At 36.6% G+C, this 24,660-nt stretch overlaps 1 protein-coding gene across 1 annotated transcript; it reads left to right on the top strand.

The window, feature by feature from the left end:
• Positions 1 to 24,660, top strand: LOC117339257 (condensin complex subunit 3-like). The gene is given in 22 exon segments (XM_033900738.1): positions 1 to 55; positions 920 to 1,052; positions 1,952 to 2,170; positions 2,776 to 3,004; positions 3,996 to 4,226; positions 4,921 to 5,113; positions 6,392 to 6,541; positions 8,602 to 8,718; positions 10,232 to 10,307; positions 10,309 to 10,446; positions 11,442 to 11,618; positions 12,151 to 12,258; positions 13,612 to 13,731; positions 14,545 to 14,793; positions 15,490 to 15,671; positions 18,593 to 18,761; positions 19,644 to 19,814; positions 20,057 to 20,177; positions 20,551 to 20,691; positions 22,358 to 22,478; positions 22,957 to 23,202; positions 24,007 to 24,660. Coding segments are annotated over 21 exon segments (3,315 nt in total). The 5' UTR covers positions 1 to 55; positions 920 to 944; the 3' UTR covers positions 24,056 to 24,660.

The following is a 24,660-nucleotide window of genomic DNA, read 5'->3' as shown; positions in this document are numbered from 1 at the left end:
CCTAGCGGAACTGACGTTAATGGCGCAAAAGTTTGAAAAGCGAAGGTGGTAAGGGGTAAATAATACCATTTTTAGCGTATTTCTGAGCAACTGATATAATCAAGAAGATGCATGATGGTGTTATATAATCTTATTCGTCGATGGATTAGCCAAAACAACACTTGGTTCCATTTTCACCCTCAAAATTTGGTTTGGTATTTTCCCCCGCTTCCAACCGGTCTCAAGATAGCCTATTTTTATTTTTATTCTCAAATAGACATATCAGTAACCCTTGAAAAATGTGTTTGATGAGTTAACAGATTATCATGAAAAGCGTGTTTTTTGCTAGTAATACTTTTATATATGTTACAATATCCATGGTAATTGTTGAATTATTTGATCCGTCTATTTATATTCAAAATTTCGATGCTCGGGCGCTGAGAAATATGTTGTCGACTTCTTGAACGTTTTTTTAAACACTTAACAAGAAAGAAGTCTTACTGATCGTTTTGGGGATGGTATCGATTCTATAATGTGAGCTAAATTAGAATTGTCGAAACGGTTCATGTTTGTAAATCTCACGAATTAAGGTTTAGATCAGGCTTACTTGACACAGTTACTGTAACTGAATCATACCGAAAAATATGGCCTTACAGTACTGTAAAACCATCAATTCCTTTGCCATAACATATAACTGAGTACAACCTGTTGAGTTATTACTGTAATGGGATATATAAATCTACAGACAGACCCAAATTTTCTAAGATAAAATAAATATTAACATGATCAAGCATTCAAGGTTCTTACAAATTTATACATTATGCACAGTAATGTAAACTTGAGCACACCATGGGGCTTATCTGAGACTGGGTACATGTATATGTTTATAAGATTTGTGTTAAAATGTTGTGTGTTTACTTCAACTCCTATGATGTTTCAGCGATTAGTAGAGAAAATCAACAACAATGCCGTCACAAAAACAAATGAGTATGAAGGAAATCTTCAACCAATGCCAGAACAGTATGCAGGGACATGGGCAGCTGATTAAATCTCTCCAGAAAGTGTACAAACAGGTAAATTGGAATCACATGTAACATGAGAAAATGAAGCAGCCAGACCGGGGTTCGAACACGGGATCTCTGACCACTAGCCGAATCCTCTACCGATACAATTGAGCTACCTGGTTGCGGATGTTCGACCCAATCCAGTTCTGCTACACAGAAAATGATCATTTGTTTTATTAGTGACTGCAGTAGGTTACAAGGCATAGTCCAAATTATTCTGAGGTTTTATTGACTTTTTGTATTAGTATGGGGTCTATTAACATCTGAACTCCACCCCTCTAAAATATAAAAGAATTAAGCGACCCATGCAATGGTTAGTAATTCAAACAGTTAATATACACTGTACTATATAAAAACATACGGAATACTGACCATATTTGTGGGTTGCTTATTTTTCTCCTGTTTTTGAGGGCTGGAGTTTTATCTACTAAATCTTACATTAATCAATGCCATTATATTATGCGTCAGATAAATTTGGACTACAGTAGGAAAAGCTCTCCAGAAACCGCAGAAATGATAAAAATGTATATGATATTGATAATAATGAACGCATACAGTTTTATAAGTGAAAGATAAGGTATAACTGTGTATCGTACTTTGTCTGTTCAAACTCCATCAAAAGACTTGAAATTATTTCATAAGATAGAGTGATTCAAATCTTCTGACATCATGACACCTGCCATCTTGGATATTTCCCTACTTCGATATCAGTGTACCTAGTTATTATAATCAGAGCAGTTATATATATATGTCCAACACAAATTGAACATGCAATTTTATCTATGTCCAAATACTATTTCAATTCATAACAATTTTGTCACTTGAAGTCTAATTCTACTCATGAGATCAATGCTTCTGGCTAATCTGTCAGTGACTGTCACAAAGCATTTTTCCTTTTTTTTGTACAGACCGAGTTTACAGCTTTCTGGTCTGAATTTAACATGCTGATGCGATATTCGATGATGGTTTTTACCCGTGAACCTGCTGTTGAGAGAACTATTGACTTCATCACCAAATTCATCACTTCCATCGAACCAGAGGAAACTGCACATGCCAGTGTCAACTCCACACTAGACAATATCTGTGAAAACAACCTTCTGATGGAAGTCTTCACATTTCTTCTTCAGGTATTGTAGTTACAAAAGGCATAAAAGGCTGTTTTCCTTCAAAATAAAAATCTTAAATGATTTAAGTAGTTGACATTTTACTTCATCTACTTAAGTAACAAGTCAATCATTTAATTTTAGGCATACTGTTTGAAATACCATTTGTGTGATTTCGATATGACATTTTAAGATAAAATTTGTTGATTTGGGATATAGGTTTTGTTTTGTTTTGTAAATCAAGTGATTTCTACTTACTGCTGATAACACAGAATGAACCCCTTAATTCACAAATCATGAAAATGTAGTCAAATGCAAAAATTCAGTATTTATGAGATAACACGGTTAATGCTCTATTTTAATAGGGCTTTTCAAGTTAAGCATCTACCCCACCCCAGGACTCCAGGTTTGGTTAAGGGGTACCACGTATAGAATTGATTTAGTAAATTACATAGAAGTAATAGGAAGAAAATCCAACCATGGATATAAGTGATTTATTGTGGAGTGCTGGGGTCAGGTAGATATTTTGACGGAATAGCCCTTAGCACTAGTGTATATTTCATCAACATTGATGTAAATGTGAAATGTCCTAAGACGCATTTGTACGATATTGATAAACTTTTGTTTAGGTACACTCTGCTAAAGACAAAGCGGTGAGGTTCCGGTGTTGTCAAATGATCAACAAGCTGCTGAGTAACCTCGGAGAGAATGCCCAGATAGACGATGACTTGTACGACAAGATCTACGCGAGCATGCTGGAGAGGCTTCGTGACAAGATGCCAGTTGTTCGTTTTCATGCTGTTATGGCGTTGGCACGACTCCAGGATCCACACGACGACAACTGTCCTGTAATTAAAGGTAACTTAATGTCTCATCCATTGTAAATCTACAACTGTCCTGTAATTAAAATTAACCAGGACTTTTTCTCAGGGCTTTTAGGGGCCCGTAATAAGGGTCCTATTCCCTATTGAACTATTTCATATTTTAACCAAATTCCCAAAATTGGTAGTTTAATCCTGAAAATTTCTTTCCCAATTCATCAATTTTCTTCCAAAAATGAGGCAAAAAAGCTTCTTCCCAAATCAGTGAAAAAATGGCCTGTTAACTCAAGTCTCATCCATTGTAAGTCTACAACTATTCTGTAGTTAAAATTAACTTATGTCTCATCCATTGTAAATCTACAACTGTCCTGTAATTTAAATTAACTGAGTATGTTAACAACAGTAGAACTATGGTCTTTAAAGTCATTGTGTCTTCACCTTAGAGTATTTGACAGTCGGTTAGAGTGCTGGCCACATAATTAGTATTGTTCCAATAAATCGATGATTAGTCTTTTATCTCTGACTATGAAAGTATGACTATTGATCATGATTTTTTGTGATCGATCATGGTTTGACTGTAAAATGGTAATTTTCAGGATTTACAGCTGACTTCAATCATTAATAAATGAACAATATCACAGGTAAATTGAAATAAAAATGCATTAAAACAACATGACATTTTCCCCAATTTTAGTTAATGTTTTTGAAGATATTTCCCTTTCTGTTCATGATCGATCACTAATCGATCATCAATCGTTTGCGAAGTGGTGATGATCGATCATGAAATTTATAGTAAAGTTGAAAATTTGAGATGCGTAAAAAATCAGAGAAAATCTTATCCCATTCAAAATTTCAGTGCAAAATACATTCATTAATGGTTTACTGCCTTTTGCTAGGTTTCATTTCATTGACTACATTCTTTTGCTTCTAAAGTTTGGTAAAACCATGCAAATTTCAACCATCTGAAAAACTAGCCTTTAAGTAATAGAACATTCATATATAGTTGTTCTTTTTTTTTTTCTTTGTAGCGTATCTTTTCCTGATCAAAGCTGACACTAGTCCTGATGTCAGACGTGCTGTCTTATCCTGTATCGCTCCGTCCACAAAAACATTACCCGCCATCCTGAGTCGTACCAGGGACGTCAACGATACAGTCAGGAAGATGGCGTACATGGTGATGGGGGAGAAAGTCCACATTAAAGCTCTGTCTATTGCTCACCGTATCCAACTCCTCCAGGATGGTCTGACTGACACAGCAGGTAACCTTGTATAATGATGGGGCTTTACCTTAACCCTGTCAACCCTATGAAACTTGAGTGGACTCTGCCATTCATTCATCATTTGAAGTCCAGTATGGTCAGTAGGGGTGAAAGGGTTAATACCAACGTCATGTACTTTCAAGGTCGTCTGACCCAAAGGGCCCAAAGAGGGGGAACTTTGCTGTAATTTTGATTTAAAACCCTTCTTTTCCTAAACCTTTAGGTGGATTACAACCAAATTTGGTTTGAAACATCATAAGGAGATGGCAATCATAATGTATTTAAATGAAGCTGGTGTGACCCCTTGTGACCCGTCGTTAATGTCTTAATGGATTTCAACCAAATTTGGTTTGAAACATAAGTGGACAGCAGTCATAATCTATATAAATGTAAAGTGTTAATGCAGGCTTTGGAATCAAGACTTTCTTTCTGAGAAAACAATATTTACCAGGCCAGTTACTATTGGTATAGCTCCACTGATGTTCCTCAATTTAAGTTTGTTGGAAAGAATTATTGGTGTTAAAAAATGTCTTGGTAGAGGAAACATTCCCTGAATTCTCTAATGCTTTTAAAAAAATTAAGCTGGTCCAACATGTGACAAAGTTTTGATACAAAAATGCAAATCATCTAATTGCTGGTCACAAAAACATAGGATTTCATAACTTCATTTTTGAGATTTTAACTTGTGTTTTAGATTCTGTTAAGGATGCTTGTGCTGCAAAGCTGCTTCAGGCCTGGCTGAGGATGCTGGAGGGCAATGCTCTGGATTTACTGTCCAGTCTGGATGTGGAGACGTCTTCAGAGACCTGTGAGCTAGTCATGTATGCTCTGTTCAAACCCTCACCACTGCCTGAATTAGTCGTCAAGTTTGACATACTGGATGATAAGTATGTTCACATTAATACATTAATTACAGTCCATTCTTGTCCGAGATTTTTGTGAATTTTGAAAAAAAAAAAAAAATTGTACTTCAAATATTAATCAAAATGATTAATCTTTTTGTTTTGGATATTTTGTTTGTCCAAATGATGTCAGTGTTTTTTTCAGGTAATTTTTTCAACAGCCTATGCCTTTTCAATTGGGAAAATAATTGTGGTGTTTGGTGAATTTGGGAAAATAGCAAATAATGACAAAATACTTAAATAAGTCAAAACACTTCATTTATTGGCTTTTCTGGTCTGCCTCATGATATGAAGAGTCAGTAGCAAGCATCCTGGGTTATTACTTAGACTACAAAACAAAGGAAGTCTTCTTGTTTTGTCTACGGACTCTCTGAAACGCTTGCCTGCATGTCATTTGTGGAAAGCGCAACAGTGATCAGGATTTGAGTTACCTCCCTTATACCGTTTATACGACTAATTAAGGCCAACTTGCCTATCGCTGAAGTAAATTTGTCCGTCTACTGTTCACGTGCATGATGATCAACTATCGTACCATAATATTCACATATTCTAGGAATGAAATACAATATTACAGATAACCAGATAGAAATTCAATACAATTTTTTTTTATTTTTTTTTAAATTGGGAAAAATGATGTTTCAAAATTGGGAAAATACACCTTTTTTGGCAAGGGGAAACAGCCCAAAGTGGGCTGTAGATCTAGCCAAAAAAAATCACTGGATGTGAAGGTAGATTATATAGATGAAATGACATAACACTGCTTGAGGTTATTTCATCATTTTAACGGCAACAAAAATAACATCCCAGCTACTGGTGTATTAAAGACAAAAGTTTTTGGACTTTTTTTTATAAAAATATTTGATTGGTTGATAACAAGTAATGTGTAATAGGATGTACAATCCATAATTGATATTTGTGGATTTCATTAATGAGATCAGAAAAAGTGTGATTTTTAGAAATTTAAGACTTGTAGAGTTAAACAGATATGAGTTTAATTCAGTATTTGATGAAAGTTCAAACAAATAGAAGTGAAAAATGATAACTGCAACATCTAATTAAAATGTTGTGAGAAAAACTTTATATGCAAGTCTAACATTGACCAGCTGAAAACAATAATCAATACAAATGTAGTAAGAAATCTATGTTAAACAATTATCAATCAGGAATTTCAACAAATTCTGGACAATAGTAACAAGAGAAATGTTTTTAACACAATGTCACATAGGTTTGTAGAATCTTGATACAAGTGTATAATATTTTCAGTATCCTGATCCCGCTGGAGAAGCTGACCTGTGAGAGTGCTATGTACTGGCAGACCCTGTGTAAATACATACACAGTAAGGGTACCGAGGGGGAGATAGAACTGGACAAAGTTCTACCAAACTGTCTAAAGCTGTGTGATTACATCAGAAGGTAAGGGTACCGAGGGGGAGGAAGTTCTACCAAACTGTCTCATTCTGTGTGATTACATCAGAAGGTAAGGGTACCGAGGGGGAGGAAGTTCTACCAAACTGTCTAATTCTGTGTGATTACATCAAAAGGTAAGGGTACGGAGGGGGAGGAAGTTCTACCAAACTGTCTAAAGCTGTGTGATTACATCAGAAGGTAAGGGTACCGAGGGGGAGGAAGTTCTACCAAACTGTCTAAAGCTGTTTGATTACATCAGAAGGTGAGGGTACCGAGGGGGAGGAAGTTCTACCAAACTGTCTAAAGCTGTGTGATTACATCAGAAGGTAAGGGTACGGAGGGGGAGGAAGTTCTACCAAACTGTCTCATTCTGTGTGATTACATCAGAAGGTGAGGGTACCGAGGGGGAGGAAGTTCTACCAGACTCTCATTCTGTGTGATTACATCAGAAGGTGAGGGTACCAAGGGGGGAGGAAGTTCTACCAAGCTGTCTCATTCTGTGTGATTACATCAGAAGGTGAGGGTACCGAGGGGGAGGAAGTTCTACCAAACTGTCTCATTCTGTGTGATTACATCAGAAGGTGAGGGTACCGAGGGGGAGGAAGTTCTACCAAACTGTCTCATTCTGTGTGATTACATCAGAAGGTAAGGGTACCGAGGGGGAGGAAGTTCTACCAAACTGTCTAAAGCTGTGTGGTTACATCAGAAGGTGAGGGTACGGAGGGGGAGGAAGTTCTACCAAACTGTCTCATTCTGTGTGTGATTACATCAGAAGGTGAGGGTACCGAGGGGGAGGAAGTTCTACCAAACTGTCTCATTCTGTGTGATTACATCAGAAGGTGAGGGTACACATCAGAAGGTAAGGGTACCGAGGGGGAGGAAGTTCTACCAAACTGTCTCATTCTGTGTGATTACATCAGAAGGTGAGGGTACCGAGGGGGAGGAAGTTCTACCAAACTGTCTCATTCTGTGTGCTATTAAATTACACTACGTTCGTTTTTCCTAGTCCGTCGCCTGTCTGTAAACAATCCTAGCTATCACTATTTCTTGAAAAGTACTGGACAGATATTTCTCAAACTTTACATGTAGGTTTCCTTTGGTCCCTAGTTGTGCCCAATCAATTTGAGTCTGATCAGGTAAACAAACTGGCCAACATGGGCCCGTCTTGGATTTTGACTGTTGGAGATTATAATCTCCTTTTCTTGAAAGTACTCAAAGGATATTTCTGAAACTTAACACGCGGTTCCTCTTGCCCTCTAGTGGGGCCCATTCAATTGTGTGTCTGATTGGGAAAACAAAATGGAAATTTTTGACAATTGAAGTTTGTTATTGATTTATTTCAGGAAGTTCTTAAATCTTTCTTGTTATGTCCCCCTAAACAAAGTTTTGGGAGATATATGGTGTTCTAATTATTCTTATTTCTTTCACTTTCTTCCACCAGCGAGGTTTCTGACACTTTTCTTGAAAAACATGAGGCAGATTTCTACGATATCAGCTACTTGATTTACGACTGCAGGGGTAGTTTGGGGGACATAATATGTAATGGTCCCTGTTACAATGAGTACTAGTTATTGATGTATTTAAGGAAGTACTTCTTAGATAGATCTTTCTTAGATAGATCTTCTTAGATAGATCTTTCTTAGATCTTTCTTTGACTCCATATATAGGTATTCCATGTTATCTAATGATTAACGGAAAAAAGGAAAAAAGGAAAGAGAAAAAAACAATCGAACTTCATAGGACTGATAAACATCATTCTGTGGTTGATTCCCTTTAGGTTCTCTTGTATATAAATACAATGAAATGACCAAACTGGACGAAAATGTCAGATGCATATCAGTTAAATAGGTAATATACTGTAACCGATTATAATTAGTAAAAGTGCATCGCTGCTGCCAACCAATTCCTACCAATGATCGATTGTGATTTTCAACCGATGTCTCGTCTACTGGTATAGAGTGACGTAGGTTATCATTAAATATGTGGACATTGTACTATCAATCGTAAATGGTTTTATATATTTTAACTGTGTGCCCACCTAATTTTCATATACCTGTATATTGTAGATTTGTGGACAGTCTGACGTCGATAGAGGACCTGGAAGATCAAGTTGAGAAAGAGTTTATCCTCAAGCAGTTGCTGTTACTGGTAGAATTCATGGAACTAGTAGACAATGCCTCCAGGTATTAAACACTTTTATAAAAAATGAAACTTGTCCAGAAATTTTGAAACAAAGTTGCACCAGTCTGTATTTGTCTCTAATTTGTCGGATGTTAAATTTCTTATTCACGCTCATCACAGTATTTGATAGTGGCAGTGCTTTAAATGACACAATTTATTATACTGAAATGTTTTAAATTACATAGCTGACAAATGGTTCTTTATAAATGAAATTAGTCAAAAGGAGTCAAACATGTTTTCAATCCTTAATAATCGGGTATAGTGCGCACTCGCGTATAGTGCGCAGGTACGTTTTTGATTTTGAGGTTCATTTTCAAAAAAAAAAAAAATAAATTAAATGAATAATTTTTTTTTCAATATTCAACTGCGCGGTAGATGAATTCTAAAGCATAAGATGATAGGAATTTGTAACTAATAAAAGCTTATTTACCCCATTTGATTGGAATTACCTGGTCAGATTTGACACATTGGATTGACAGGTTGTTTACATTATACCGCGACAGGCCTAGTCAGCTTGCAAATTGGAGCGGTCCCATCTACGATGTTGTACAAACAAAATAATTAATCCTACCCTCAATTATCTTGTGATTTTCACGCAAGTATGATCTTTTGTGGTATTTGTCCATGATATATACAAAGCTAATTAAGCTCAATTATAACAAGATTGACTAGTAAGCTGAGTATAGCTACGTAATGTAACACAGGCCGCCATTTTGTGTACAGTACAGAAACAAGTCTGCTGTCTTCGTGATGGTCACAACTTTTATATCAATGAAATAAACATGTGTAATGGATAAATCTACAGTGCAGACGATAAATAAGAGTACTCCGGTAGTTTTCACAGTCAGATCGTATTTTACTGCCGCACGAGATAAAGGCATTAGTGTTACCCTTGCCTAATTGTGCATGCGTGCTGTTACAGCTTCCGTAAATAAACAAGTTGAACGTTATCAGTTTCTGACAGCACTCTGGATTTATAAGATGATTAATTTAGAAGTATGAAATAACTAAGTACTGCTATATCATTTCAAGTTTTGTTTGATGTTAATTGAGATATTATACATTGTTTTGGACCTGAATACGAGAACATGCTCAAGTGAGATTGTATGTGTACGGAACGTGTGGCTCACGATCGACTTGGATAAATCCACGTAATATGCTGATAAATACATAATTTCAAGGAATTAAACATCAAAATAACTATTCATTTCTTTGATTATTTGTTAGCTACTTTCTTAATGCTTGATATGTTATATATATATATATAAGTATTAAGTCATAATCCTGCTGTGGAAGGAAACGATCCCAAATCACATTCATTCTGACGGGCAAAGGCTTGTACTTGCGTATAGTGCGCAGTGGTCTTTTTCACCTGTCAATTTTTGAAAAAAAAGTGTGCACTATACGTGAATATTTACGGTAGTATAGTATTCATCAATATTGAATATATATACATGTATATATATTGAAGCATTTGTTTATGAGTGTTACATGATATTTTACATAATTTTACAGAAAAGGTGTAGAGAAGTTGTTCCACGACATGTTGATGGCTGACCACATTGGTCACCACCTGGTCAAGTATGTGGTTACCACAGCTGTGCAAGCTTCGCAGCAGTTCTGACGAGGCCATCACCTACTTTGCGGAGACCATCTCCGAAATCCGAGAACCCATTACGATGGTGGAGAAAGGCTTGGATGAGGATTTGAGAAGACAAAATGATATCAAGGTAGTGTTGTCATGACGAGGACGGACATTAGATTGATATTACGACCCTACGTTACATAATTCACAGGGCGTCTGCTTCTCATTAGTAAATGATAGAGAAAAAAATATTATAAAGGTGTTACACTTGAATATCTACGATGCAACGACTGTGAAACGGAAGTAGTCTTGATTGGTCGACAGTTATAGTTAGTATTGTTTACAGAACTGTCGACCAATCAGATTGCTCCTCTGCCTACCTCTCTAAAATATACAGACTTCTTCTGTTCCACAGTCGATGCATCGGCGGCTATCACTTTTGCTTTTGATCCATTTTCTCATCTTTAAATCATTGTCGCACAAAAAAAGAAAAATGTGCATTTATATCTAATGATTCTAAGCAAGGTACGTTACTGAAGTTTATGTGCATTTGATATTTCAATCGCATTGAATGTAAATTTCAATTTAATCGAAGCTCACCCCTCACTTCCGGTTTTTCGAGTGTTACACCTTGTTGATATAGTAAGAGTAGGGGCTAATTTTTTTTTCTATTAATACCAACCAGAAGGCAGACACCTGTGCATAATTATTGTGAAAAGAATGAAATATTTTAGTGATGTGGGAACCAAAAGCTGGTATAAAACCATTCACATTGTAACAAAGACATATAAGATGGCTTAAAACACATACAACTTGAGCATTAAACTGGAAAAACAGGTTTTGCCATTTTCATCTCATATATGAAACCTGTCACAATGTTTTTAGTTTAGTTAATTAATAAATGGAAAATTGTGCATCTTGAAGTATCCCAACTACAATGAAATGTTTCTGTAGTCCTGTTTCTTGAAATTAAACTGCAGTGATGGTTCAGAAATGAAATTAACACCTAATTAAACCCTGGGATTCAGAATTAAGGTAGTTTTAACATTACTACTGCTGGGGGGGGGGGGGGGGGGGGGTTGCTGTCGTATGATACAATGTGATGTATGACCAACTACATGATTCTCAATGTTGGGACAGATCGCAGGTCTGAGGGTGAAACTGAACCAAGCCAAGGAGGAGCTCGAGGACCATGTTCGTAACCAAGACTTCAGTAAGGCAGCAGATCTGAAGGCACTCATCTCAGAACTGGATACAGAAAAATCCTTCCTACTGAGTGCAGCAGAATCTAAACAGGAGGAGGTTAGGACTGAAAAGGTAGGGTCTTCACAATTAACACAGCTTTTGTGAAGGTGTCGCGACACTTTATCACTAGCCCTCCACCTCTGGGTTGCGAGTTCAAAATCTTATGTGGGGCAGTTGCCAGGTACTGACCGTAGGTCGGTGGTTTTTCTCCGGGTACTGCGGCTTTCCTCCACCTCCAAAACCTGGCACGTCCTTAAATGACCCTGGTTGTTAATAGGACGTTAAACAAAATAAACCAAAGTTTGATAAACTAAAAACAATCGTATCATACAGCAAAGTTTCATTGATTTACATGACATTTTCTTGTACATTTTTAAACAAAATGTGATTTGCTAAATGATGCAGAAAAAATAAGTTTATTTAAAAATTTCTGTTCAGTTTGATATTTTTCATATTCAAACTGCCATGAATGTATATAATTTGATCAAATTCAGACTTCAGTCAGTGGCTTCTAACACTCACTACATTTCATAACGGTGGTGATTCTACCTAAAATACCTTTAAGATAGTAAATGACTACAATGTATTTATGTTGATATTTCAGACTGATGTGGCAACCATCCTGAAGTGTCAGACCATTGTAGCCGAGATGTTAGAGGAGTTGACACTCAAGTCGATTAACCCATCCTTACAGATGTTGATTGAGTCGTTGGTACGTAGTATCATGGACTGTTGTAGAAGTTGGATTGCTGTTACCACTGTGTGACTTTAAATGTACTTGAGATCATCTATACTTAATAATTATATTTCACTTCATATTTTTGTGTCAGTTTTCAATTTCAAATATTGAAAATGTTTTAATTGAGAACATTGAATGATAAAGAATGTATGATTTTACTTAGGTATTCACTTTATAAATATTTAATTCAATTGAGCCTTGATCCATCAAAATTAAGACTACAATACCATGATAGCTGTATGTAGTAGAAATCAAGATTATAATTATAATAAAATAGTTTGAGACTACCTAAATGTGATGGTTGTAAACAGGTGTCCACTAACAAGTTTGCTTGTACTCATTTTTATATGTTATTAGTAGTGGTGGGCCGATTATCGATTATAATCGAAAATTAATCGAAATTACCAAAATACAGCGATAATCGATTGTTAAATTCAATAATCGATTAGTGAAATTTCCATTGAAAATATCTCCGGTAAAAAATGCGGCGTTTGAACAAAATGGAGGCACTTGAGACGGTGACACATGAGGCGGAATTATTCCACCACCCAGACGCGAGTACCTTTAGTATGGAAATATTTTGGATTTGGAAAAGTAAAAAAGGGCCTCCAAATAAAGAAAACCTCGATATGAAGTCGCCTTCGCTGATTTGTTAATAAAGATAAGTTGACGTATTTTTTTTCTCCCGTATGATGGCGTATCAAGTGACTTGTTTCAGTTTCAATTTGAATTTTTAACGTTTGGCGGTGATATTCATGCTAAAGTAAACGAAACCAAAAGTTACATACTGACTGGCCTGTTACGTTACAACTTTGAACAATGGCTTTAGTTTGGGATTACGTTAACATGTTTCAAATACTGGATTTCTGTACCAATTAATGAGAGTATTATACAGATTGTGGATGGGAAATAATAACAACAACGTCTCGTATGACTTCTTCTATTTCTATTAATCTGGTATGTTCATTGGAAACTTGTTAATATTGTTTTAAACTTTTAATCATGAATTCACAATACATTTATTCAAATATTCATAATACATTTAATAAATAACTCTGATTTACATACTATCTGATTATAATCGATAATCGATCGGAAGGGGCTCTCCGATTATGCCGATTAATCGATTAGGAAATCACATCCGATTCCCAACACTAGTTATTAGAGACAATCTTGATTTTAACAGTTCTTGTCTAAAATTTTCTGAAAAAGGCTGTTTATCTTATAAATTTGAAATAAGGTCCGTTGTAACCTTTGAATCCTAGAACACTTCCCGATTCACTACCCATGTTACTATAGCTATTTACCTTTTCCTGTCGTACGTAGTTGTTGCCTGGGATTCAGAGTGAGGACAGCCGTCTACGTACAGTGGCCCAGCGTGCCCTTGGACTTTGTTGTCTGATTAACCAGGACCTGGTCCTCCAACATCTGCCACTCTTCATGCAGGTCTGTATTCACACGCCGTATCAGTTTCTTTGATCAAAGCTATATTTCTTGAATTTCTTTTTATGTCCCCACCATAAAATGGGGGGAGGGGGCTTACATCCCCATCCCGTCCCCATCCCGTCCCCATCCCGTCCCCATCCCGTCCCCATCCCGTCCCGTCCCCATCCCGTCCCCATCCCGTCTTGGTGCAATGTAACATAAGCTAATCTCAGGAACTTCTGATACGATCGTCACCAAACTGTGTTTTGGGATGTCAAGTGGCAGCAGGGGCATTTATGTCTTACAGAAATTTTCTAGTTTGAAAAATAAATTATTCATCATAACGTGATTATCTCCATTTTTCAATAAAAAGAAACCGAAATGTTACGTGTATCTGGCATGTCATTATTGAAGATGGCTGTTAAATACAATGTCATAATCTTTTTTCTGTAAATTTGCATATTTTTTGTCCATAATCAAGACAGTAACTACTATTAGCTCAATCATAACTTTAAAACATAAGACTTTTATAGAGAAAAGCACTTAAATACATTTGTTTACAGTATTTCATGTTCCGAGCCAAAATGTTTGTTATAGATTTTGATGTTACAAATGAATACATAAACAATATATCAAAGATACTAGATTACTTGTAGAAGTATTGTCTTTGATTAAATCAATAGATTCGTTTAGTAAAATTAGATACTCATTTTCTTACTCTCTATCCTACATTTCTACGTAAGGACTGTTTGGATTTTATGTCTGTGATTTTATGATAGGCCTCAAAGATTGACGGGGAAGGAAGTTGATTTTATGTCTGTGATTTTATGATAGGCCTCAAAGATTGACGAGGAGGAAGTAAGAGCTACAGCGCTGTCAGTCATGTTTGATATTTTACACCTGCACGGTATGGACGTGATCCAAAAGTCCAAAACGGACATGGACAACTCCAGTGAGTCCATGGACACCAGTTCGGAGGCTCCACCTTCTCCAGGAACATCAGAGGAACAGAATCAGGACGAAGACAAGCAGAACCATGCCTCTAACCTAGTGGCGTTCCTCAGCGGGTTTCTCGACAGTGAGGTGAGTACATCAGGTTACAGGGATGTATTAGATACAGTTTTCATTAACTGTCGTGTTTGTCTAGATTGTCTTATAACCAAACCAAAGACTGACAAGATTCATCATCGTTCTGGGCCGCGGTGGCCGAGTGGTTAAGGTGTCCTGACACTTTAACACTAGCCCTCCACCTCTGGGTTGCGAGTTCAAAACCTACATGGGGCAGTTGCCAGGTACTGACCGTAGGTCGGTGGTTTTTCTCCGGGTACTCCGGCTTTCCTCCACCTCCATCACCTGGCGCGTCCTTCCTGGCTGTTAATAGGACGTTAAACAAAAACAAACCAAACATCATTGTTCTGATAATGTTATATCCTCAAATTACATGTATGGATATTGCTACATGTATAGATAGTATATTTAATAAAATGGCTACAGGAAAATTTAGCAAAAGAAATCTACTCCATTTTCATTTGAATATCTCATTCAACATGTTATGGAATCTGCAGGTTCATGCATACTAATGCTTCAGAAATACTGGTTGGTAGAGAATTTGGAGTTAGTCAGATTTGTCGAATTCTTAATTGAAGCAGTTCAAAACTGTTATAATGGTTCAAAGTGTTCTAGGATTGAGTTATTTTGAAAATACTTTCACAGAGACTGGTACTTTGTGTTTAATTAAAAAAAGGATTTTTTTTTTTTTAAAAAAAATTTTTTTTACAGAGCTCAAAGCTACGTAGTGTAGCTGCCGAGGGCCAGGCTAAGCTGATGCTGTCTGGTAGAGTGGTTTCCCCTAAGATCCTGTCCCATTTGGTCCTGTTATGGTACAACCCCCTGACCGAGGATGACACACACCTTCGACATTGTCTTGGCACATTCTTCCCTGTCTACGCCTTCGCCTGCAGGTCAGTGTTTCAGAAGTTACTGGGTATAGGCTTTAGTAATGTTAAAATAAATAAAAACAAAAGAACACTTTTTATTTAAGAGGAAAGTATGGTAGAAAGAGTCATGCAGATATTATTCAAACAAATAGTTTTCGTATTTAAATGAGTTTAAGTCCAGGGGCTAGTGCACTGAAAATGGACAAAATCGGGGGTTGGGCATATCGACAGATAAGACCCTATGTAAGAGAGAAAATTTTGGCGGCCATCTTGGATTATAATGTGGAAGACGATACCCAGATCTACATCAATGATCTATAATCGAAAATATTTTCATAAAATATTTCAATTTATAAAAATATTTCAATTCATCATTTATCCCATTCAGATCTTGACCACAAAATTACAGATAATATGTAAAATCTCAAGTTACAAGGTTTGGAAAATGTGTTGCGTTCAGTCACCACATAATTTGTTAGGACACATATGAATATATGAAACATTTTTAGCTCACCAGCACTTCTATATGGCGAATAGTTATTACAAAACCTGCTAGCTACGATCCAATTTTAATACAGGCTTCTTGGCTTTTATATACATGAGTAAATCAACAACAGCTAAAACCAATTTTTTGTGTGAAGTCATGCTCACTACTTGTAATCATAAATTATTCAACTGTGTCAAATGAATCTCCAGAGGCCAGTTCCTGAATTAAATTTTGTATAAATTACGTTGGGTGTATTTGCATATTTCAGCTGTAATGGACTTTAAAAATCACATAGGAATTTGTTCTCCATTGTTTGTTTTGTCGCATGCTGACATGTAATATTCTGACCCAATAAATCCATGTGTGTCTAGTTATAAAAGATATTCCTTAACATCTTAAAGTATTTTGGCTGTTTCTAGAAATTTAAAAAAATATCTGTTACTGTGGTAGCTTTTTAAAGTGTATTGAAGTTTTAAGTTTGTGTTTTGTGATCTGGTAAATAATAAATACCATAAAATAACATTTTGATTGGCAAGACACTGATAACTGAAAGGCCGGGAATAAACATACAGTATATGACATAATAATGGTGTGCGGGTAATTGACAGTGGGGACGCCCTTATTAAGGTCTTTCATGGGTAACGGAATCGTAACTGATCGGATATTTCCGTCACTGTTCGGATTTGGGGGAATCCCCGTTTGAGTTGTCGTTCTTTGTGGAACTCTCCCGAAATCGAAAGTAAATCAAAGATGGCGTACCGTATTAAAAACGTAACAATTAGCTATTGAAACTACTTTATTTTCGTGTCTGAAATGAAAATTCAAAAGCCGAGGAAACTAGGTCGCCACAGGCACATTCAGTTCAAAGATATTTTAAGGACATTTATGCTGATAAAAATAATAGAAACTGCATCTGAAGTATGAAATAGTGATGCACAGAGTTAACTTACTGCAATCTATGCCTAAATGTTCTTATAAGACGGCAGCAAAATGTTTTAACATGTGAAAACGATCTTTGTTTATGCTTGCTGGAAGTACAATTTGGCAACTAATAATGAAGGCGGAATCCGGACCAAAAGTTCCGGAATTGAAAAATAATAAAGAAAAACTAAAATTTTTGCCATGTTTTTTCTTTACAAATATACACACATTCTTTATTTTTGTGTATTTTTCATAAATATTAATCTGTTAGATAATTCCATGCAATAATTCTATTATAGATGTATTATTTTAGAGAAATATTGAAAAATGGACTTTTGCCGTATTTTTGATTTTAAGGGGGGTAGTGGTAAGTTATAATCTATAGAAGGAAAAATAATCGGTAAAAATTTATATTTTTTGGTTTAAAATGAGTACTATGCTTATAGAAAAAAATCTAATAAGACAAATATGAGTGCCCCTCATACTTTACACATTTATAAACTGTTAAAAAATAAATAGTGAATGCCCGAAATTTGATTTCGGAGCAGTAGTAATATGAAAAATGTAAAATATAACAATAAAACTTGCTTTGATATACATAAGTTTTATTATTTGTCTCTTCCATGATGTTAAGCATTTTTTAACATGAATTAGTGATCAAGTTAGCAAAAATATGAAGAAATATTACCAGAATTCTTGAAAAACCTTTGCTGTGTTTGAGCTGAAGTGGGTTCACATGTTTATAGTAACATATTTTGAGAACTGCTCGGTAAAAAGTCTTCAAAATTTCTGTATTAATGCCCCAATGTATACTAGTAATTGCAGCAATGAAGTTGTGCTTGTCCTTGTCTTTGCTCGTTACCCATGAAAGACCTTAAGATTCATTATTCTGAACTTTTATGAAACAGAATATACCTTATAACAGGGGGTGATTTCCTGGATCATATGAGATATTGCTTTACTTCATCTTTGACCTAATTATTGATTTAGTATCTTTTACTAGCTTTCTGTTATTAAAAACATGAGGTTAATAACATGAGGCTTTTACTTTATCTTCAAATAGATATGGTAGTTATAGATAACTAATTTGTATGTGTGTTTAGCATTAGTTTTGGGAACACTTTGTACTGACATCTGTATGAAAAGAAGGTGGGTGGTGAAAACTTCTGTTCCAGCCGCGGTGGCCAAGTGGTTAAGGTGTACCGACACTTTATCACTAGCCCTCCACCACTGGGTTGCGAGTTCGAAACCTACGTGGGGCAGTTGCCAGGTACTGACCGTAGGCCGGTGGTTTTTCTCCGGGTACTCCGGCTTTCCTCCACCTCCAAAACCTGGCACGTCTTTAATGACCCTGGCTGTTAATAGGACGTTAAACCAAACCAAACCAAACTGTTCCAGTGACTGAATTTGCTAAAAAAAAAAATTGAACACAAAGTAGCAAATATCTATTTACGGTATATCTTTAATAAATCAGACACAAAGACTAAAACAGCTCATTGAAATATAGTTGATAATAAACTATTTTTGATTAATGAAGAGGTAATCAAGAGAAGGTGGAGGAAGCGTTCATGCCGACCCTGAAGATCCTATTAAATGCTCCATTGTCCAGTCCTTTGGCCGAAGTGTCTGTTGAGAACGTAGCAGAACTCTTCATACAGCTCACCAGCACCAAACTCCTCCTTCACAACCAGAACCAAACTGTGGAGGTAAGGTTTACTGTGTAACTTGGCTATATCACGATAGATTTCAACTTTACGAGACGACAATCTGATCGGGCCGTCTTTCCATCCAGGGACAATATCCTCCTTCGAAAACTTCTTTTGCGGTTTTGATTCCATTTCATACACAATTTTAGTTTATCGTGTTGTTATCCACCTTTGTTTCTTAGTCATCCCTAATAATAATGGTCTTTTGTTGATGGTCTGTCCATGCCAGGGGTTGACACTAATTTTAACGCTTTGACAGACCACTGGGCGGCCAGGTTCTGATATGAGGCAGCATGGGCTGCCAATGGTGAAGCCCCTCCCCAACACATGGGGAAAACTGGAATTCTAAATGCAGTTTCCTGCTGTCTAGATCATTTTGAGTATACAATATTAGATCTTACACCAACAGGTTTTATAAAAACAGTTTAGAAAATGAAAATTATTGAAGTTAGCAAACAAAATTTTAGCTGGACATCATACATTTGACTGAAAATGTTGGCAGCCCACAGGGCTGGTAGTCTGGACATTCTGGCAGCCCAACCAGTTTCCAGGCAGCCCAGGGCTGCTGGGCTACTGTTAGTGTCGATCCCGACATCTATAACAGATTCAAAGGTCTATATTGAGGTCTCCTCTTAGTTCCTAGTTGCCCTACATCACTGTAGCTCTCAGATTAACCCCAACTTTAGGGTCACTGCAAAGCCCTTTCCGATATGTCAGTTCTCTAGTTATTATTCTGTTTTCTTTCAGAGTCTAGATTTGCTTTTATGACGTTTTCGTTCATATGTTTACGACAATTTAGTGTTTGACGAAACTTAATGTATTTCCTTGTATTAACAAGACCAGTCAAACTTTACATTTTTGACTATTTTTCTTTCTCTCTAGGAGAACCCTAGCCATGCCAATATTGCCCTGGCTATCTGTAACGAGATCCTGAGTAATCCAGACTCCTTCAGTCTCAAGCTCTGGGTAAAGATTCTGAACCAGCTGGAGCTAGGCAAGGACGACCTAATCTCCAACAAGGAGACGTTTGTTCTTATACAGAGAATCACGGAGGCAAGTTTTATATCTGACATGAATTCAACTAAATACCAACAATTTCAAAATATATCCAAAGTCTTGGAAAGCAATTTAGTATTTCTATGAACTGATATTGTTGAAAAAAGGTGAAATTTTCTTGCAAGAATGGCTATATGTGTAGTAAATTGTGATGAAAATTAAAATTTTATAAGAGTTTGTTACAAAGCTTATGAAATTCTTGTGTATGTTACGGTTTATACATTGTAATCTGAATGCAGGTGATCAAAGACAAACAGTGCCTCAGGTCAGTGGAGAGGTTCCAGGAATATCTCCGCAAATTGTTACCCAATGAATTCCTGGAGGAGATAGAAAACCAAGCTAACAAAACTATGGAAACAGGTATAGTTATTTACACAGAATAAAACAGATAATTAGATGCATGTTGAAATCCAGTATTTTTTGCTACTTAAAGAAAAAGGTGCATAGGTATCCAGATTAATTGCTGTTGGTGTGAAAAAACCTAAAATATGAATTGTACATTTTTATAAACACCACAAGAAAGTACGTTTAGTATTTCAGGGAGTTATTGATTTATTTCTTATCAACCAAAAACAGATAAAAAAACTGTTAGAATGTTGGAGAAAAAATTACAGTGAAAACTATAGTTGGTGTTGTAGTAGATTTACAATTAAAGAGAGGAGACCAGTAACTTATCGAACCAATATGGAGCTCGACAGTAACATGTATCCCTTGGCGATGTTTTTGGTTGCAGAAGAAGCAGGGGAGATAACCAACGTTATAGCTGATATAACCGCTGCCTCTACTAACCAAACTGTACTTAATGAGACGCTCCTCAGCGTGGCTGACACCAGCTCCTTCTTCCAGGAACCCAAGCCTATTCGTCGTACCACAGGTACTCTTTCCTCGTTACACCTAACCTTTTGGGTGGTCGGGTGGCACAGTGGTAGCACCTAGGTGGCCGGGGTTCGATTCCCTGATCAGATGTGAAAAGGTATGGGGTCACCTGTCCGACCACGTGGGTTTTCCCCCGGGTACTCCGGTTTCCTGCCATAGTAAGACCCCTCGCGCACTTCAATCCGGGCCAACAAGCATGATTAATATAAGTTAATATAACTTGTTTCTCAATTGTTGTAAAATAAAGTTTTATATTTACCTAACCTTTACTGCCACTGTGAGCATTAATCATCATACATTTATTCAAGTAGATCAGTAATTCAAATTTTAGCATTTAAAGACTTAAACCACAAATTTTATCAGATTTTCAGGACTGATCAGCATGCTGCTGTTTGTTCAGTGAGATTTTTAGCTGTCATTAAGTTCAGCAAATATTTACTTTCACATAGATCTATGTGGACATTTCACACAAGAGAAAAGCAATTCTCAGAACATTCCAATGTCTACTTATCTTTGTGGTACTTATTATACCCCCGCAACGAAGTTAGGGGGTATACTGGAATCAGGTTGTCTGTCCGTCTGTCCGTCTGTCTGTAGACGCATTTTGTCCGGACAACTCCTCCTTAACCGATGGGCCAATTCCAATGAAACTTCACACAAATATTAATGATCATGTGTAGATGTGCATGCCACTTCATTTTTCTCAAAATTATGGTTGCTATGGCAACTGGTTACTATAAACAGGTTTTCCGATAAAAACCATAACTTTATGTTTGTCCGGACAACTCCTCCTAAACTAAATGGCCAATTTCAATGAAACTTCACACAAGTATAGAGAACCATGTGTAGATGTGCATGCCACTTTCTTTTCTTTCAAAATTATGGTTGCTATGGCAACTGGTTACTATAAACAGGTTTTCTGATAAGAACCATAACTTTAAGATTGTCCGGACAACTCCTCCTAAACCGAAGGGCCGATTTCAATGAAACTTCATACAAATATAGAGGACCATGTGTAGATGTGCATGCCACTTTCTTTTCTTTCAAAATTATGGTTGCTATGGCAACTGGTTACTATAAACAGGTTTTCTGATAAGAACCATAACTTTAAGATTGTCCGGACAACTCCTCCTAAACCGAAGGGCCGATTTCAATGAAACTTCACACAAATATAGAGGACCATGTGTAGATGTGCATGCCACTTTTTTTTTTTTTTTTCAAAATTATGGTTGCTATGGCAACTGGTCACTATTTTACTGGGTTATCTTTGTTTGCCTCTAATTAACAGTTCCAATTCACCATTGACTCGTGCAGATTGCGGGGGTATTAGTCAGCCATCCTGGCGACAGTTCTAGTTATAACTGGCTTCAATTTATTTCCCTGATGTGGTCTCAAACCTACACACAGGTGAAGGGTAGTATGTATCTAATGCTAAATGTTGGTCAGATCAGATGGTATATTTGTTAAAAAAAACTTTATCAAATTGTTCAGTTATGAGATTATAAAGATGGGATCTTGACCCAGAAGAGGTACATCATTCACAGTAGTAACCTATCGAGTACAAACATTCTGTATACAGTTAATATTTATCTTAGAATATTGTTGTGTTATTGTTTCCTGTGACTTGACTTCAGCAATTTATCTTGTAATTCTGATTTTTGTAGCCCGTTCCGACGTTTCTCTGTCCAAGACACCGACTGGTCCTCCCAGTAAAAAGAAACCAGCTAAGTCTACAGGCAGGAAGACAAAAGCTCAACAGGCCGTCATTGCTGCCGCAGACGACAGGTACACTATCTTCTCTGTCTTATTTCCTCAAACCAAAACAAGTTATAAGATGATGATGCACCGTTAATGACACATTTATTGTGATTGGACATACTGTTTGGAATTTTGTTTCATCTGTCTTTCCAGAACTTCTATGGTCAAACATCAATGCTATGAAATCATTGTGGAAAATTTAATTTAATTTTCTCCAAATTGGCACGGTTTGAAATTTTCAAAAAAAATTGTTTTAGCTGAGTTAACATAGTCTAGTTTTTTCTTTTTTCTGTGACTGAGAAAAAAAACTGGCAAATTTCATCTCCCTGTCCTATGATACAGATTTTAATTTGAGATGACAAAAAATATCTATGGATGGCGACTGATAGGATCCGGGTACTTGTTCATTTAAGCTAGTGTTCGAAACAATTTTAAAATAGACTTTGGAGTATGAATTTTCTGTCAATCAATGCTTTAGCATTCCAATTCATTTTAACTATTACAGCGATTTAGAGAACCATGTGTTTGCCTCCCCTACACCAACTCGTGCCAGTGTTCGGACAGCTACAAAAGTTGCCGATAATGGAGAGAGCAAGAAGACCTCAACACCCACTCCTGTCCGTTCAAGTGCTCGGAATGCAAAAGCCAAGGCCACAGGCAAAGAGTCCACACGCAGAAACCTCAGTGAAGTGATAACCGCCAGCGCTAGCACAGAGAACAATGGCCCTGGTACTCGTACAAGATGTAGAAGGTTTGTTGTTTTGTAGTTACCAGATGCATAAAGTCATAAACCAACATGAATTTCCCTATGTGGCCTTAAATATGGGTTTCAGTCATGGATATGGGGGGAATTATGCTTACATTCCAAATTGGAAGAATGAATCTTTGTTTAAATCTTCAGTCTCTGAACTAGAAGTGGAATTCCATTTGTGTTTAAAATTGAGTGGTACACCTGAAAATTTGGTGAACCATCACTGAATTTATGCAGGACAAGTGTTCAAACATCAGCCTTGCAGAAATTGTTAATATAAAATGTTTTATACGGTATGAATAGTTCATTGGAAAAATTATTAGGATATTGAAAAGGCTTGGATTAGGTTTTGACCAGATCTGTATGCAGATTGAGCAATCACTGTCAGAGGGGCCGCGGTGGCCGAGTGGTTAAGGTGTCCCAACACATTAACGCTAGCCTTCCACCTCTGGGTTGCGAGTTCGAAACCTACGTGGGGCAGTTGCCAGGTACTGACCGTAGGCCGGTGGTTTTTCTCTGGGTACTCCGGCTTTCCTCCACCTCCAAAACCTGGCACGTCCTTAAATGACCCTGACTGTTAATAGGACGTTAAACAAAACAAACAAACAAACAATCACTGTCATTATTTTGCCTCCTTGCCACCTACATAATAAATAGGATTGAAGTGATCACTGAGGCTTGTAGGAGTGTGTCTTTATGTAGATTAGACACATTTCAATATAACAAGATGTCATTGATAACCTAAACTTTTAGATCAACACATTACAAATCGTCGGTGCCTTAAAGTGGCTGTTTATTTTCCAGCCAAAGAACACTTCGCAGTGTGCAGTCTCGTGACCAGGACGGAAAATAGGAAGTGCTCTCTGTTCTAATGGACTTAGAAACGATACCCACACTGACTTAATGCCGCATCTGAAAAGAAGTAAAGAGGAAGTTTTCACCACCGGACTTTGGAATGGGACACACACACTGACCTACAGTCAGAGGGAAGAATATCCACACTGACCTAAAGTCAGCATCTGATTGAAGAAATAAATAGAAAGTTTGTTTCTCAAGCTATTAGACTTAGAAGCTATACCCACACCGACCCAAAACCAGCGTACGATTGAAGCAATGAAAAAACTTTATAAATCAACTGTCATGATAGCTTTTATAGTTTTAGAATAATAGAACATTGCGGTAATGCTTGGTGTTATTCATAAAAGTTTCTACCAGAACCAAGGACTACAAAGTAACACAATAAACATTGGACTCGAAACAGAATATTAATTAAAACGCATAATGAAATTGAATGACTTGGTGCAATAGTCCAAATCTGAGTATGTCATACACCTTGTTTTGTATAGTTACTGTATTAATATATAATCCTATTATAATTATATATGCATATATAAAACTGACCTGTTATTTTTCTACTCTGACTATTATTAATAAAATTTTACTTTACTCCTAGTTGAA

Source organism: Pecten maximus, chromosome 12, assembly GCF_902652985.1.
Source record: "Pecten maximus chromosome 12, xPecMax1.1, whole genome shotgun sequence".
In the NCBI taxonomy this organism is placed as follows: domain Eukaryota; kingdom Metazoa; phylum Mollusca; class Bivalvia; order Pectinida; family Pectinidae; genus Pecten; species Pecten maximus.
This window is presented reverse-complemented; position numbering and strand designations above follow the sequence as displayed.